At 45.2% G+C, this 13,287-nt stretch overlaps 1 protein-coding gene across 10 annotated transcripts in view; it reads left to right on the top strand.

The window, feature by feature from the left end:
- chd6 (chromodomain helicase DNA binding protein 6) overlaps positions 1-13,287 on the top strand; it is a 95,107-nt gene that overhangs the window by 3,380 nt on the left and 78,440 nt on the right. For 8 of the 10 annotated variants that reach the window (XM_088390201.1, XM_088390192.1, XM_088390198.1 and 5 more), the window contains exons 4-11: positions 2,464-2,847; positions 3,090-3,285; positions 3,418-3,520; positions 3,585-3,735; positions 4,441-4,590; positions 4,788-4,853; positions 4,920-4,984; positions 5,056-5,173. In XM_088390201.1, the coding sequence (XP_088246327.1) occupies positions 2,464-2,847; positions 3,090-3,285; positions 3,418-3,520; positions 3,585-3,735; positions 4,441-4,590; positions 4,788-4,853; positions 4,920-4,984; positions 5,056-5,173 (1,233 nt within the window). The remainder of the gene's footprint in view (positions 1-2,463; positions 2,848-3,089; positions 3,286-3,417; positions 3,521-3,584; positions 3,736-4,440; positions 4,591-4,787; positions 4,854-4,919; positions 4,985-5,055; positions 5,174-13,287) is intronic. The other 2 variants (XM_088390200.1, XM_088390199.1) reach the window with 1 other exon arrangement.

Genomic DNA, 13,287 nt, shown 5'->3' with positions numbered 1-13,287 from the left:
CATACTAAGCCACTCAGTGAATCAACCAATAAAGTTTAGGCTATTTTCCTCACAGTCAGGTTGAAAAAAGGTCCTGTTTTTCAATGAAGGGATGAAAATTAAATCGGATTCATTGATTAATGGAAATAAATGACAGATTAATCATTAGAATAAAATACTTTGGTGCAGTCCTAGTTGAGAGCCTTGAATCAGCGCGTTTTGACAAATCAAATTGAAACTCAAAACAATTCATCGATTTTTGTTTTTTTGTTTAGTTTGCTATCAAGATTAGTTGTTGAGCGCTCGACGCAACAGTAATGGATTGTCCCAAATGCTAACCCAGAGCACAGTGAATGGCATTGCTCACACTGCAGGGATAACTTAGCAAGTATGCTAAACAGGTTCTGGCTGCCACAGGAGCAGCGGCGAAACTGCAGAGCCAAGCGCTTCACTTATGCCCAAAGACGTGTTCTTTGTATGTGCGTGTTTGCGTGATTCATCTGGTGTGTGACTGCAAGCGGCAGCTGTGCTCGCTGGGCTGGCAGCCGCCACTACGGCGCAGCATGCTACTGTGTGTGCCTGCCTGCGTCCGATTGCCATTACAACACGTGACGTCATCCATACAGGCACAGGCGTAGTGATTTGTGATACAAATCTTTGGCATTGTGTTGCCCGTTTATGTGTGAGCGCCTGCGTAAAGTTCTGCTCATTGAGCCCGTGTTATCGTAGCAGCTAATTTTAGCCGATGTTAATGAGAACAAACAATTTATATTGCCTTAAGGTCAGTGAAATAAAATTGTATAAACTACGTTAACGCGTCACCAAAATACATTAATAACAATTGCTGCACAAAAAAAAAAAAAAAACAACTTTTTATTAACTGTCCAAAAACCATCATTTTGTTTTCAATGAAATTTTATTTTTCATGGCACCTTGGTTTTACATTTGCACACATCTCCCATCCTGAGTCAGCCATGCTTGGAGTCCTATATTCAAAAGGAGAAAATTAAAATCATGTTAAATTTTAGGCCATAATAGTTAAAACATCAACTCAATTTTATTTATAGAGCGCTTTAAAAACAACGCTTGCTGAACACAAAGTGTAAAAATTCATACCTTTCAAAATCAATTATTTACACAAAAACAGTCAACACCACAAAACGCTAAAACAATCCGAGTCTCATGCGGAGTCAAAAGCCAAGGAGAAAAAATGGGTTTGAAGACGATTTGTCAGTGGTGAAGTCATGTAATTGTTCCGGGGCCTTCGCAAAGCTCACAAAGAGCGCCTGCATCTCTTTTGCTATCTGCTGCTACGGGAGCGCACAATCTCTGCGACATTCTGCCACTTCCCTCTGGAGGCCTGCGACGACATACTGTAGCCAGGCTACTTTCGATTGCATGAACCCCAAAGATAGCTTGAGTGGCAATGAAAAGAAAGGACCAAAAGCACCATACTTTGACAGCAGTAAGATGCATTTGGGGTATTTTTTTGTGAGATAACTTTAAGCAATTGGAGAAACATATTCAAGCATCATGTTGAAATCATGAAATGTGATTTGGGGCACATAACATTAAAGACACTGTGCGACAAGCATCACTCAATAGCTTTTTTGTTTTTTCATTCAGAAATATTTTTTTATTTTGAATGATACCATCTTCCAATGAAAATGTATTGTTTTTCAGATGGAAACGCAATATTCTATGTCTTAATCGTTACTGATGAAGTTATAGGAACACGACCCATTTTTATCAAATTATGTGAAATAAAGCAAATTTGATGCAAAATAAACATTGGGTAAAATTGGAAAAATGAATCAATCTTTTGAAGAACAAAAAAAACAGTCTCGTTATACGCACGTAATAGCGAAAAAAAGACAAAGCTGTAATAATTTCCAATATGGATGACATCGATGTTTTGACTGGTGCGTCACAAACGCGTCCAAATGGGTAGAATGCACGGGCGGGCAACAAAAGGCCGTTGTCATGGCAACCACCTGTTTATGTCTGCTTTTCCACGCAACATTTGCTGTTTCCATGGCAACAGCCCATATGCCCCTCCGTGTGTGTGTGTGTGCGTGTGTGTGGCATTGATTGAAATGTTATCTCAGGATATTTTTTATTGATAAGGCATGCCACCAAAACACAGAAAAACAGCAAAATAAAACTACAACCAAAAATTTGCTATCCTTGAGCTGTTGCCATGGAAACAACCACAGTAAAGTGCCTTGGATGTCGAGGCCCGATATTGATGCGACACATTTGTGCTCCACAACAGCCTTCACTCCTTTCCATGGAGAGGAAGGGGAGATTGGAAGGCTCTATTTGAAGGCTACGTGTCGTTAAGGCGCACAAGAAGCTACGCCACGTGGCCTTCACATTTGGCCTACCAATTTGGAGACAACCCCAATGAAAGTCCAGATTTCAGGATGGTGACTGCTCTGACGGCAACATGCGAGCCAAACCATCGTTGTTGTTGTTTCTCAGACGTTGGGCGGCCTTCCAAAGCACGCGCCGCTGGCGTCAGCTTCGTCACCCCCACCGGAGCAGACCAGCGGTGCGCAGATTTCGCTGCCTGCCATCCCCAGGGCCCACCTCCTGGTGGGCTCTAAGGACCAGCTCCGGCTTCTGGCCCCTGTGGGAAGCTTGTCCAACCACTGCAAGGCCCCCGCCCTGGTAGTGGCGGCGACCCCGAGACCCCCCTCTTCCCTGAGTGAGGAGGATGACGATGGCGACGGGGCCGTCGGCAGGGTGAGGAAGAAACGGAAGAAGAAGGACAAACGGGAGCGGGCGGAGGGCGACAACAGAGCCTCGGTGAAGAAGCGCAAGCAGGCCAGGGAGGTGCCCGTCGCCACCGTGCTTCCAAATAAGGTCACCGGACTTTGATTGATTTGATTTTCCCTTTTTGCTTTCCAAATCATTTTGTTGGCATTCGTTTTTACAGGGGGCCTGCTTCGAGGTGCATGTGGGCAAAATAAAAGCCAATCTGGGTCACATTTCTCTGCAGTATGAAGCCACCCTTAATTTTGTCAATGGACAATGCACTTATGAAATCTAGTTTCTGTCATTTTGTTAGTTATTGCAAATAATAATAAACGCTGGTTCCCAAACAGAGGAAGGAGAGCAGGACCAAAGGGAGGGGGGACGCCACCCCGGACGACCGGGCTGAGCTCAAGCACGACGCCGGGCGGAAAAACGCCTCTGCCCCCACAGCCGTGCCGGTTCCCTCAGAGGTGCCCGTTAAGGTGCCTGGAAAACGTGGGAGGAAACCCAAGATCAAAATCCTGCCCCCTCATCCCCCTCATCAAGGTGTGTGTGTGTGTGCGAGTGCGTGCGCGCATGCATGCGTGTGTGTGTACAGTAGACTCTGAAATATGTATTAACATGAATGCACTGCAAGTGGTGTTTTGCTTTGATGTCACATGCTTTTCTTCCTTACAGCCACACCTGCTCCAGCCTCAGCCCCGCCCCTTAAGAACCACAACCTATCCGGCCTCAAGCCCAACCTCTACTCTGCGCCTAAGCAGAGGGCCCGCAAACCCAGGTAAGGCCATCAGAGTGAAGAACGCGGCGGAAAGAGAAATCCTCGCGTCGTCTTCCTTCTCCAGAGATGCTAGTGCCGCCCCGGTGGAGAGGAAGAAGAAGGCCAAAAGGAGAAAGCAGATGGCGGCGCTCCCCGAGGGGGCCGAGAGTGACGACACCACCTCGCTGTCGGTCAACACGGGCGGAGAGGACAGCCAGGACCCTATGGACAACACGGTGAGCCTCACACATGGCTCGTTGGATGGAAAAACCAATTGGCACGCTTTGACAACAGTCATTAACCTCAAAAAAAAATTAATCATAAAATTGATAATTCAGTTGCGAGTCCAGCAGAGAGTAACGTCTGTCAGAAAATTGGCAAAGAATGGTGATCATTGTTTTTTCTTCCCCAAATTAAAAGCGGATGTTTGCAAATATAATCAGTATGCTTTCATTAAATACTGAAATTAGAGAATAATCACTGATGACAGGTTGGACGATAAATTATTAATTGACTAGTTGTCAATTATACTGGTTGCATACTGTACATCTTTGGTGCTGGGAAAGCTTCAACAGTGTGTTGATGTCGCTGAATATGAAAATGACATTGTTCTCGAGACCTTGCAGTTGATGAAGGAAAGTACTAATTGCCAAGTTATGACATTGGTATTCTCTCAATCGTACAACTTTGATGAGGCTCCAACTGTCTTTACACCAGTCTGTACACTATTCTTTTTTTCATTTGTAATATCAAGGAAGACAGCAATCACTGAGTTGAGAGCCGTCCATATGGGTATTGTGTGAAAATCAAGCAAGCATTACATTTATTCTTTTGTTGGCCATTTGTCAACATGCCGTACCGACAGTGCATGCGCGTTTTTATTGCGCACAAGACTTGTTCGACAGGAACCTTTATTTTTTTTTGTCTTCTCTCACCTTCAGAAGCGGCGCTCAGGGCGTCAAGTGAAACGCCGGAAGTACAACGAGGATTTGGACCTCAAAGTGGTGGACGACGACGGAGAGACCATTGCCGTGCTGGGAGCGGGACGCATCGCAGCGCTCAGTGCTACGGCGCTGGCCTGGCAAGCTGAGGTACACGCAAGGAAGGAAACCTTACTGGATTGGATTGACATGAAAACAAAACATGTTCATATGGAAGGAACAGTTTGTGCATGTGTTTTGCATTCAAAGGAAAAGAAAACTTTATAGAAGAAGAAAAATAAACCCTCACAAGTCAAATTGACCTATTTACATGAAAATCAAATGAATGAATGACATCTTCTCCACAGGAGCCGCCCGAGGATGAGGCCAACATTATCGAGAAAATCCTGTCGGTGCGACCAGTCAAGAAAGAGGTAAAGCGTTATTTTTTCCTTTTGTTGCTTGCTGCTATCGTTATTGTCGCCTTTGGGCTTCCTTAGCAAACGTCGTCGCCGGAGGAGCAAGCCGACGAGACGGAAGAGTTTTACGTCAAATACAGAAACTTGTGAGTCAACTTTGGTTTTGTTTTGTTTTGTTCAGTCATTCATTGGTCCTTGCATTTTATGCCCCTTGCAGTTCGTACCTGCATTGCAAGTGGGCCACGCTAGGTGAGCTGGAGAAAGATCCCAGAATCCACCAGAAGATCAAACGCTTCAGGACCAAGCGGGCGCAGATGAAGCACCTTTTCAGCGAGGTAACACTTTACGCCGTCACTTGGCAGGATTAGCGGCCCGAATTAAGTCCCCCCCGACAATTGTAGGTTGGTCGCAATTCCAGTCATGGCTCCAAAGATAATCTTAGCAGATAAACATGTTGGATTTTTTTGGGACCGACTTCACACCATGCGGTGTCCCCTGGCAACGAACGGGCACGCGGATGGTTGATGGTGAGCGCAGCCAATCGGAAAGCGACATTTTGGGCACACTTTGGCCACACTTTGGCCCCTTCCTGCAGCCCTTCAAAATGTAGTTTTGGTGCTATCTTCTGCGTTTTAAAAAAAAAACTTTTGTGAAAGAACATAGAAAATTGTTGACACGTTTGTCAACAGGATACCACTCCCCCCCCAAAAAAGGGAAGAAGTCATAGCCCAAAAAACACAAGAGGTCATGAATGTTGCTTTGAAGCCAACATTCTTTTTCTCGTTTGGGCCATTTTCTCTTTTGAATTAACACTTTTGTAGTTTACATGTCCATCATTTGTAAAGCAGATACAAAATAAACATCCATACTTCTGCACATTTTAATCATATCCACTTTTCTCGACTCGTAGTACCAGATTTTACCATAAGGCGCACTTAAAAGCCTTGAGTTTTCTCAAAAAACGAAGTGCACCTTTTAATAAGGTGCGCCTTTTGTGTGGACTAAATTCCAAAATCTGTAAAGTTGTTTTGTGTGGATTCCATAATATACAAGTGTAATATGAAGACCCGATGAACCAATCAGAGGACAGTACTTTTGACGTAGATCAGGGCAAACAAACAAACAAACAGAGGACTATACGTAACGCGTAGAGTACGTACCTCCGCCGCCGTTGATAAATAAATACTGTACTGGCCTGAATATAAGACGACCCCCTCTTTTTCAAGACTCAAGTTTGAAAAAATACTTTTTGAACAACAAATTAAATTTTTATACAGAAAATAATTACAGTACATCTGAAACAAATGATTATAACAATATATTTGAGAGAAAAAGCATGTTATTTTGCCTCATTCAAATCATGCAAAAACTGTCTCACATCTTAATATCTGAACATTTAAATCTGTAAACTAAAGTGCAATCACATTTGTAAATGAATAGCTTCTGGTTTTTGAAATGTAAATAAACCAATCTACTGTGATAAAACAGCAAAATTGCAATAACTGCATTAACCATCAAAGTAAAGTCTAACTGTAACTGTAGTCTTGAAACAAATGTGAAAAAGGGAAAACGTTGCAATAAGATAATGCAAACTGCTACCTCTATTGTTGGGGAGCCTGAGGACTGTATAGGCCAGGGGTGCCCAAACATTTCAGCTCGTGAGCTACTTTTGAAATGACCAAGTCACAAAGATCTACCCACTAAAATGTTTGGACTTCCGAAAATTACGTCAGACATTTATCTATCTATCTATCTATCTATCTATCTATCTATCTATCTGTCTGTCTGTCTGTCTGTCTGTCTGTCTGTCTGTCTGTCTGTCTGTCTGTCTGTCTGTCTGTCTGCCTGCCTGCCTGTCTGTCTGTCTGTCTGTCTGTCTGTCTGTCTGTCTGTCTGTCTGTCTGTCTGTCTGTCTGTCTGTCTGTCTGTCTGTCTGTCTGTCTATCTATCTATCTATCTATCTACCTATCTACCTATCTACCTATCTACCTATCTATCTATCTATCTATATACCGTATTTGCCGGTGTATAAGTCGACTCTGTGTATAAGTCGACCCCCTAAAATTCGACGGAAATTTACGATTTTATGATATATCCTTTGTATAAGTCGAGCTCAATTGTTGCATTATATTAAACTTCAAAATTCAATCAGAAATATGCGAAATTTATTGACGAAATGTGTTCAAATTCCGGGAGGCCGTGCGCATGCGCAGTGGCCGGAAATAGCTCCAGCCGAGCGGATCGGCTGTTTATAAGCACCGCGGAGGAGATCGCGGAGCCTCATTCGACTTCCAGTGGCCGGCGAGCTCGCGCACGCCGCCCGGCAGCACCGGGAGGCCGGAAATAGCTCCAAGCCGAGCGGATCGGCACTTTATAATCACCGCGGAGGAGATCGCGGAGCCTCATTCGACTTCCAGCGGCCAGCGCACTCGCGCACGCCGCCCGGCACCACTGGGAGGCCGTGCGCACGCGCCAAGTGGCCGGAAATAGCTCCCGCCGAGCGGATCGGCTCTTTATAAGCACCGCGGAGGAGATCGCAGAGCCTCATTCGACTTCCAGCAGCCGGCGAGCTCGCGCACGCCGCCCGGCACCTCCGGGAGGCCGTGCGCACGCGCCAAGTGGCCGGGAATAGCTCCCGCCGAGCGGATCGGCTGTTTATAAGCACCGCGGAGGAGATCGCGGAGCCTCATTCGACTTCCAGCAGCCGGTGAGCTCGCGCACGCCGCCCGGCACAGCCGGGAGGCCGTGCGCACGCGCCGGGTGGCCGAAAATAGCTCCGGCCGAGCAGATCGGCACTTTATAAGCACCGCGGATGAAATCGCGTAGCCTCATTCGACTTCCAGGGGACCGCGCACTTGCGCACGCCGCCCGGCTCTTGCGACATAAAGAGTCCGCCTCGGCTGGTTCCCCATGTCGGCCAGAACAAGTGAAAATTCGGCCTCTTCCCCTGGAAGTCCGGCCAAGTTTGGCGAATATTTTCTAAGTGCCAACGACTCAACCGCCGTAAAGTGTCCGCCTCGGCTGGTTCCCCAGGTCGGCCACCACAAGTGAAAATTCGGCCTCTTTCCCTGGAAGTCTGGCCAAGTTTGGCAAATATTTTCAAAGTGCGAACGACTCAACCACCGTAAAGTGTCCGCCTCGGCTGGTTCCCCGTGTCGGCCACCACAAGTGAAAATTCGGCCTCTTCCCCTGGAAGTCCAGCCAAGTTTGGCGAATATTTTCTAAGTGCCAACGACTCAACCGCCGTAAAGTGTCCGCCTCGGCTGGTTCCTCCGGGCGGCCAGAACAAGTGAAAATTCGGCCTCTTCCCCTGGAAGTCTGGCCAAGTTTGGCGAATATTATCTAAGTGCCAACGACATTCATTTAGACATGGCGATTGAATGTTTACGTACCGGTAGTTATTGTCGTTGCTTGACGCGCGATGACTCACACATTCGCTCAATACCCAGTACTTCCCCCTAGCAGTCATCGTCGCTGCCTGGCTTTCGATGTCCGTGACGGACACACACCCATGCACAATGAGATGCATGAGAAACGGCCTTGGTTACCATCACATTTAAAGCGATGAATACGAAGTTAAATTTTATGACTCGGTGTATAAGTCGAGGTCAATTTTTTTCGGTCGATTTTGGATCGAAAAAGGTCGACCAATACACCGGCAAATACGGTGTATATATATATATACATATATATATATATATATATATATATATATATATATATATATATATATATATATATATATATATATATATACATATATATATATATATATATATACATATATATATATATATATATATATATATATATATACATACATACATACATACATTTATATATATATATATATATATATATATATATATATATATATATATATATATATATATATATATATATATATATATATATATATATATATATATATATTTTATCCGGCTGACTAGCTCAATCAGTAAGTGACATGACTTACAAACGGAAGACCCGGGTTCGATTCCCGGCAGGGGCACAATATGAGCAATGAGCGATTGATTACCTTACCAACAGTCAGTGTGGGTCCTTAGGCAAGACCCTTAACGATACCGCCTACCTCAGAGATAATGAGAGTACAAGAAACGAAAGACATGCCGGCTCAGACGTCGCCCGGACAAACAAGGTCTGCGTCAGGTGCTGGGGAACCAGAGTACCCTGATGAAAAATGGGCTACTGGAACAAGACACAAATGGGCGAGATGTGAGAATAAGGATCTGTTGGAATGCTACTACTCCAGCAACCCGAGCGAGAGGGGTTACATGCGGAGAATGCGGGAACAATGGCAACTTCAATACCCACAGTCAACACTATCGGCCAAGCAACTAGTAGCTCAATGTTCCAATATCCATAAACGGCACCTGCTATCACACCTCGAGATTGATGAGATACAACACAAATGCCATAACGAAGGCCAACCAGAGCACCAGGTCAGAGACGAGTTAAATCCATGTAAAAGTCCAGAGGTTGGGTACGAAACCCCAATAAGCATAATCAAGCTGAACGAGGCAGCAACTGACCTGAAGAACAAGATCACGGTGAGAATGAATGCTCGGGAACCTAGATATACACTGCAGAGGCTAAGTGAAGTACCCTCAGAAAGTCTCCTAGAAGATGTGAATGCAGCATTGACAACAATTCCTACGGCTACCATCACTGAAACCAATGAGCTGATATACACCTCAGCAGCAGTGATCCTAGAAATGCTTGGCTGCAAGAAGAATGACCATATGCGACCACAACACAACAGTGCCCACCATGGAAGAGAAGGCTGGAGGCCAAAATCAAGATAGCACGGAGAGAAGTGAGCCAAATGACAGAGGCCCAGAAAGGTGCAATGAAAAAGCAAGTTCCCAAGAAATACAGCCAGATGCCCATACCTGAAGCACTCGAAACTGCCAAACAAAGACTCCAAGCCTTGGCCAGCCGCCTAAAGAGGTACACAAGAGAGAATGAAGCCAGACGAATAAACAGGTTGTTCACAACACAACCAGCGAAAGTGTACGCTCAGTGGCAGGGGAATAATAGCAGAGCAGACCCACCAAGGCTGGAAACTGAACAGTACTGGAAGGATATATGGGAGCGGGAGGCATCACATAAGAAGGATGCACAGTGGCTGGTGGCTCTGAGAAAGGACCACAGCAAGCTCCCTGAACAGAACCCAGTAACCATCACAGTAGCAGACATCCAGAGAAGAGTCTCAGGAATGAAAAACTGGACAGCACCAGGCCCTGACATGATCCACAGCTACTGGCTCAAGAAACTTACAACTCTCCATGAGCGCCTGGCAGCACAAATGAACCAGCTGCTAAGGGATGGGACTCACCCTGAATGGCTAACCCAAGGGCGTACGATCCTGATCCAGAAGGATCCATCAAAGGGTACAGTCCCATCCAACTACCGGCCAATCACCTGCCTCTCCACAACATGGAAGCTGATGTCGGGCATAATATCAGATAAGATCAGCAGGCACATGGATCAATACATGAGCACTGCTCAGAAAGGGATTGGTAAAAATACCAGAGGAGCAAAACATCAACTCCTGGTGGATAGAACAGTCACCCAAGACTGCAGAACTAGACGTACCAACCTGAGCACTGCCTGGATTGATTACAAGAAAGCATATGACTCAATGCCACATACTTGGATCACTGAATGCTTGAGGCTGTACAACATCAATGGGACTCTGAGAACCTTCATCGCCAACTCGATGAAACAGTGGAAAACCACACTTGAAGCCAATGGCAAGCCACTTGCACACGTGACCATCAAATGTGGTATATACCAAGGAGACGCTCTGTCCCCAATGCTGTTCTGTATAGGACTGAACCCCCTCAGCCAAATAATCAACAAGACGGGCTATGGATACCAACTCAGGAATGGGGCCACCATCAGCCACCTCCTCTACATGGATGACATAAAGCTGTACGCTAAGAACGAGCGGGACATTGACTCCCTGATCCACACTACCAGGATCTACAGCTCTGACATCGGAATGTCATTCGGACTTGAGAAATGTGGCCGCATGGTGACTAAAAGAGGAAAGGTAATCCACACAGAGGGGGTCTCACTCCCAGAAGGAACAATAGCAGACATTGAGGACAGCTACAAATACCTTGGAATTCCACAGGCAAATGGCAACCTTGACGAGGAAACAAGGAAAGCAGCCACAGCCAAATACCTCCATCGAGTAAGGCAAGTCCTAAGAAGTCAGCTCAATGGCAAGAACAAGTCCCTAGCCATTAACAGCTACGCCCTACCAGTAATCAGATACCCTGCAGGAATCATACGGTGGCCAAAGGACAGACCACAGATATCAAGACACGGAAGCTCCTAACCATGCATGGAGGGTTCCATCCCAAGTCCAGCACCCTGAGACTGTACACGAGCCGTAAAGAAGGAGGCCGAGGACTAGCGAGCGTGAGAGCCACTATCCAAGATGAAACGTCCAAGATCCATAAGTACATCAGGGATAAGGCCCCAACGGATGACGTGCTCAGTGAATGTCTCAGACAATGGGCATCAAAGGAAGATGAGGTGCTGGAGGGACCATCATGGGAGGACAAGCCCCTACATGGGATGTACCACCGAAACATAGCTGAAGTAGCTGATATCCAGAAATCCTACCAATGGCTAGAAAGAGCTGGTCTGAAGGACAGCACAGAGGCACTGATCCTGGCTGCACAAGAACAGGCCTTGAGCACCAGAGCAATAGAGGCCCAAATCTACCACACCAGACAAGACCCCAGGTGTAGATTGTGCAAAGAAGGTCCTGAGACAATCCAGCACATAACTGCAGGGTGTAAGATGCTGGCAGGTAAAGCATACATGGAGCGCCATAACCAAGTAGCTGGAATAGTGTACAGGAACATCTGTGCAGAGTATGGACTGGAAGTCCCAAGATCCAAGTGGGAAACACCTCCAAAGGTGGTAGAGAATGACCAAGCCAAGATCCTCTGGGACTTCCAGATCCAGACAGACAGAATGGTAATGGCGAACCAACCGGACATTGTGGTAGTGGACAAAGAGCAGAGGAAAGCCGTTGTGGTTGACATAGCCATCCCAAATGATGGTAACATTAGGAAAAAGGAACATGAGAAACTTGAGAAATATCAAGGGCTCAGAGAAGAGCTGGAGAAGACCTGGAGAGTTAAGACTTCAGTGGTACCTGTGGTCATTGGAGCACTAGGGGCAGTAACCCCCAAACTGGAGGAGTGGCTCAAACAGATCCCAGGAAAAACATCTGACATCTCAGTCCAGAAAAGTGCAGTACTAGGAACAGCAAAGATACTGTGTAGAACCCTCAAGCTCCCAGGCCTCTGGTAGAGGACCCGAGCTTGAAGGGAAAAAGATACCACCCACGGGGGGTGAGGAAAAAGTTTTTTTTATATATATATATATACATATACATATACATATATATATATATATATATACACAAATACGGTGTATATGTATATACATATATATATATACATATATATATATGTGTATATATATATATATATATATAAAAAATAAATTATTTGTTTTAGTGGGTAGATCTTTATGACTTGGTCACATATAAGTTGGTATATATGAGTAAATTTGCATTTGACACATTTTTCGTTTGCATGGTTTTGATCATGTAGTCAGATAGAGTTAGCTCTTCTGTAGCTTTGTCTAAATCATGTGAGAACAGAGGGAGCCTGTATGCTCTGCCATGAATGATCTCATAAGGGGTTAGACCCTTGCTACAGGGCGTAATTTTTACCAAATCTAGACATTCGGGCCATGGTCTTCCTGTTTCTGCCATGCATTTGGTTAATGACCGAATTGACAAAATGTGGTCCGTTGTCACTGTAAATGGTCTCTGGGATGCTATAACTGGGAATGATGGTCTTGCAGATAGCCTTTGCTACTGTTATAGCATCTGCATTTTTTGCTGGGATCATTTCTGTCCACCTTGAAAAGGCATCGATTAGGACTAAACAGTATTTGTACAGTCCACACCTGTTTAGTTCAATAAAGTCCATATGCAACATTTGGAACGGATATGTTGGTTCTGGGAATTTTCCTCTTTTTGGTCTTACATTCCCTTGTGGATTATTTTTATACATACTTCACATGCTCTACAAAAAAGCTTTGAGTACAAATTGAAACCATACGTTATAAAGTGTTGTGATATTAGCTCCTGCATCCCCCCTGTCGACACATGAGTACTTCCGTGTGTCGAAATTGCAGCCGCTTTAAAAACGGATTTAGGGAGAACAAGTTTATTATTTACAACGTATATGTCTTTGTCTGTCAGTTGTGCACCTTTAGCAATCCACATTTTCTGTTCTTGTTTAGGGGCTAAATGTTGCATATCATGCAAGATCTGCGTATTTATTAGTTCCTCCCTCTCTGACGGCAATCTCAGAAATAGGTCTGAGGT

The sequence above is a fragment of the Syngnathus floridae genome, chromosome 11, assembly GCF_059516105.1.
Source record: "Syngnathus floridae isolate MCC-2025c chromosome 11, RoL_Sflo_1.0, whole genome shotgun sequence".
Lineage (NCBI taxonomy): Eukaryota > Metazoa > Chordata > Actinopteri > Syngnathiformes > Syngnathidae > Syngnathus > Syngnathus floridae.
This window is presented reverse-complemented; position numbering and strand designations above follow the sequence as displayed.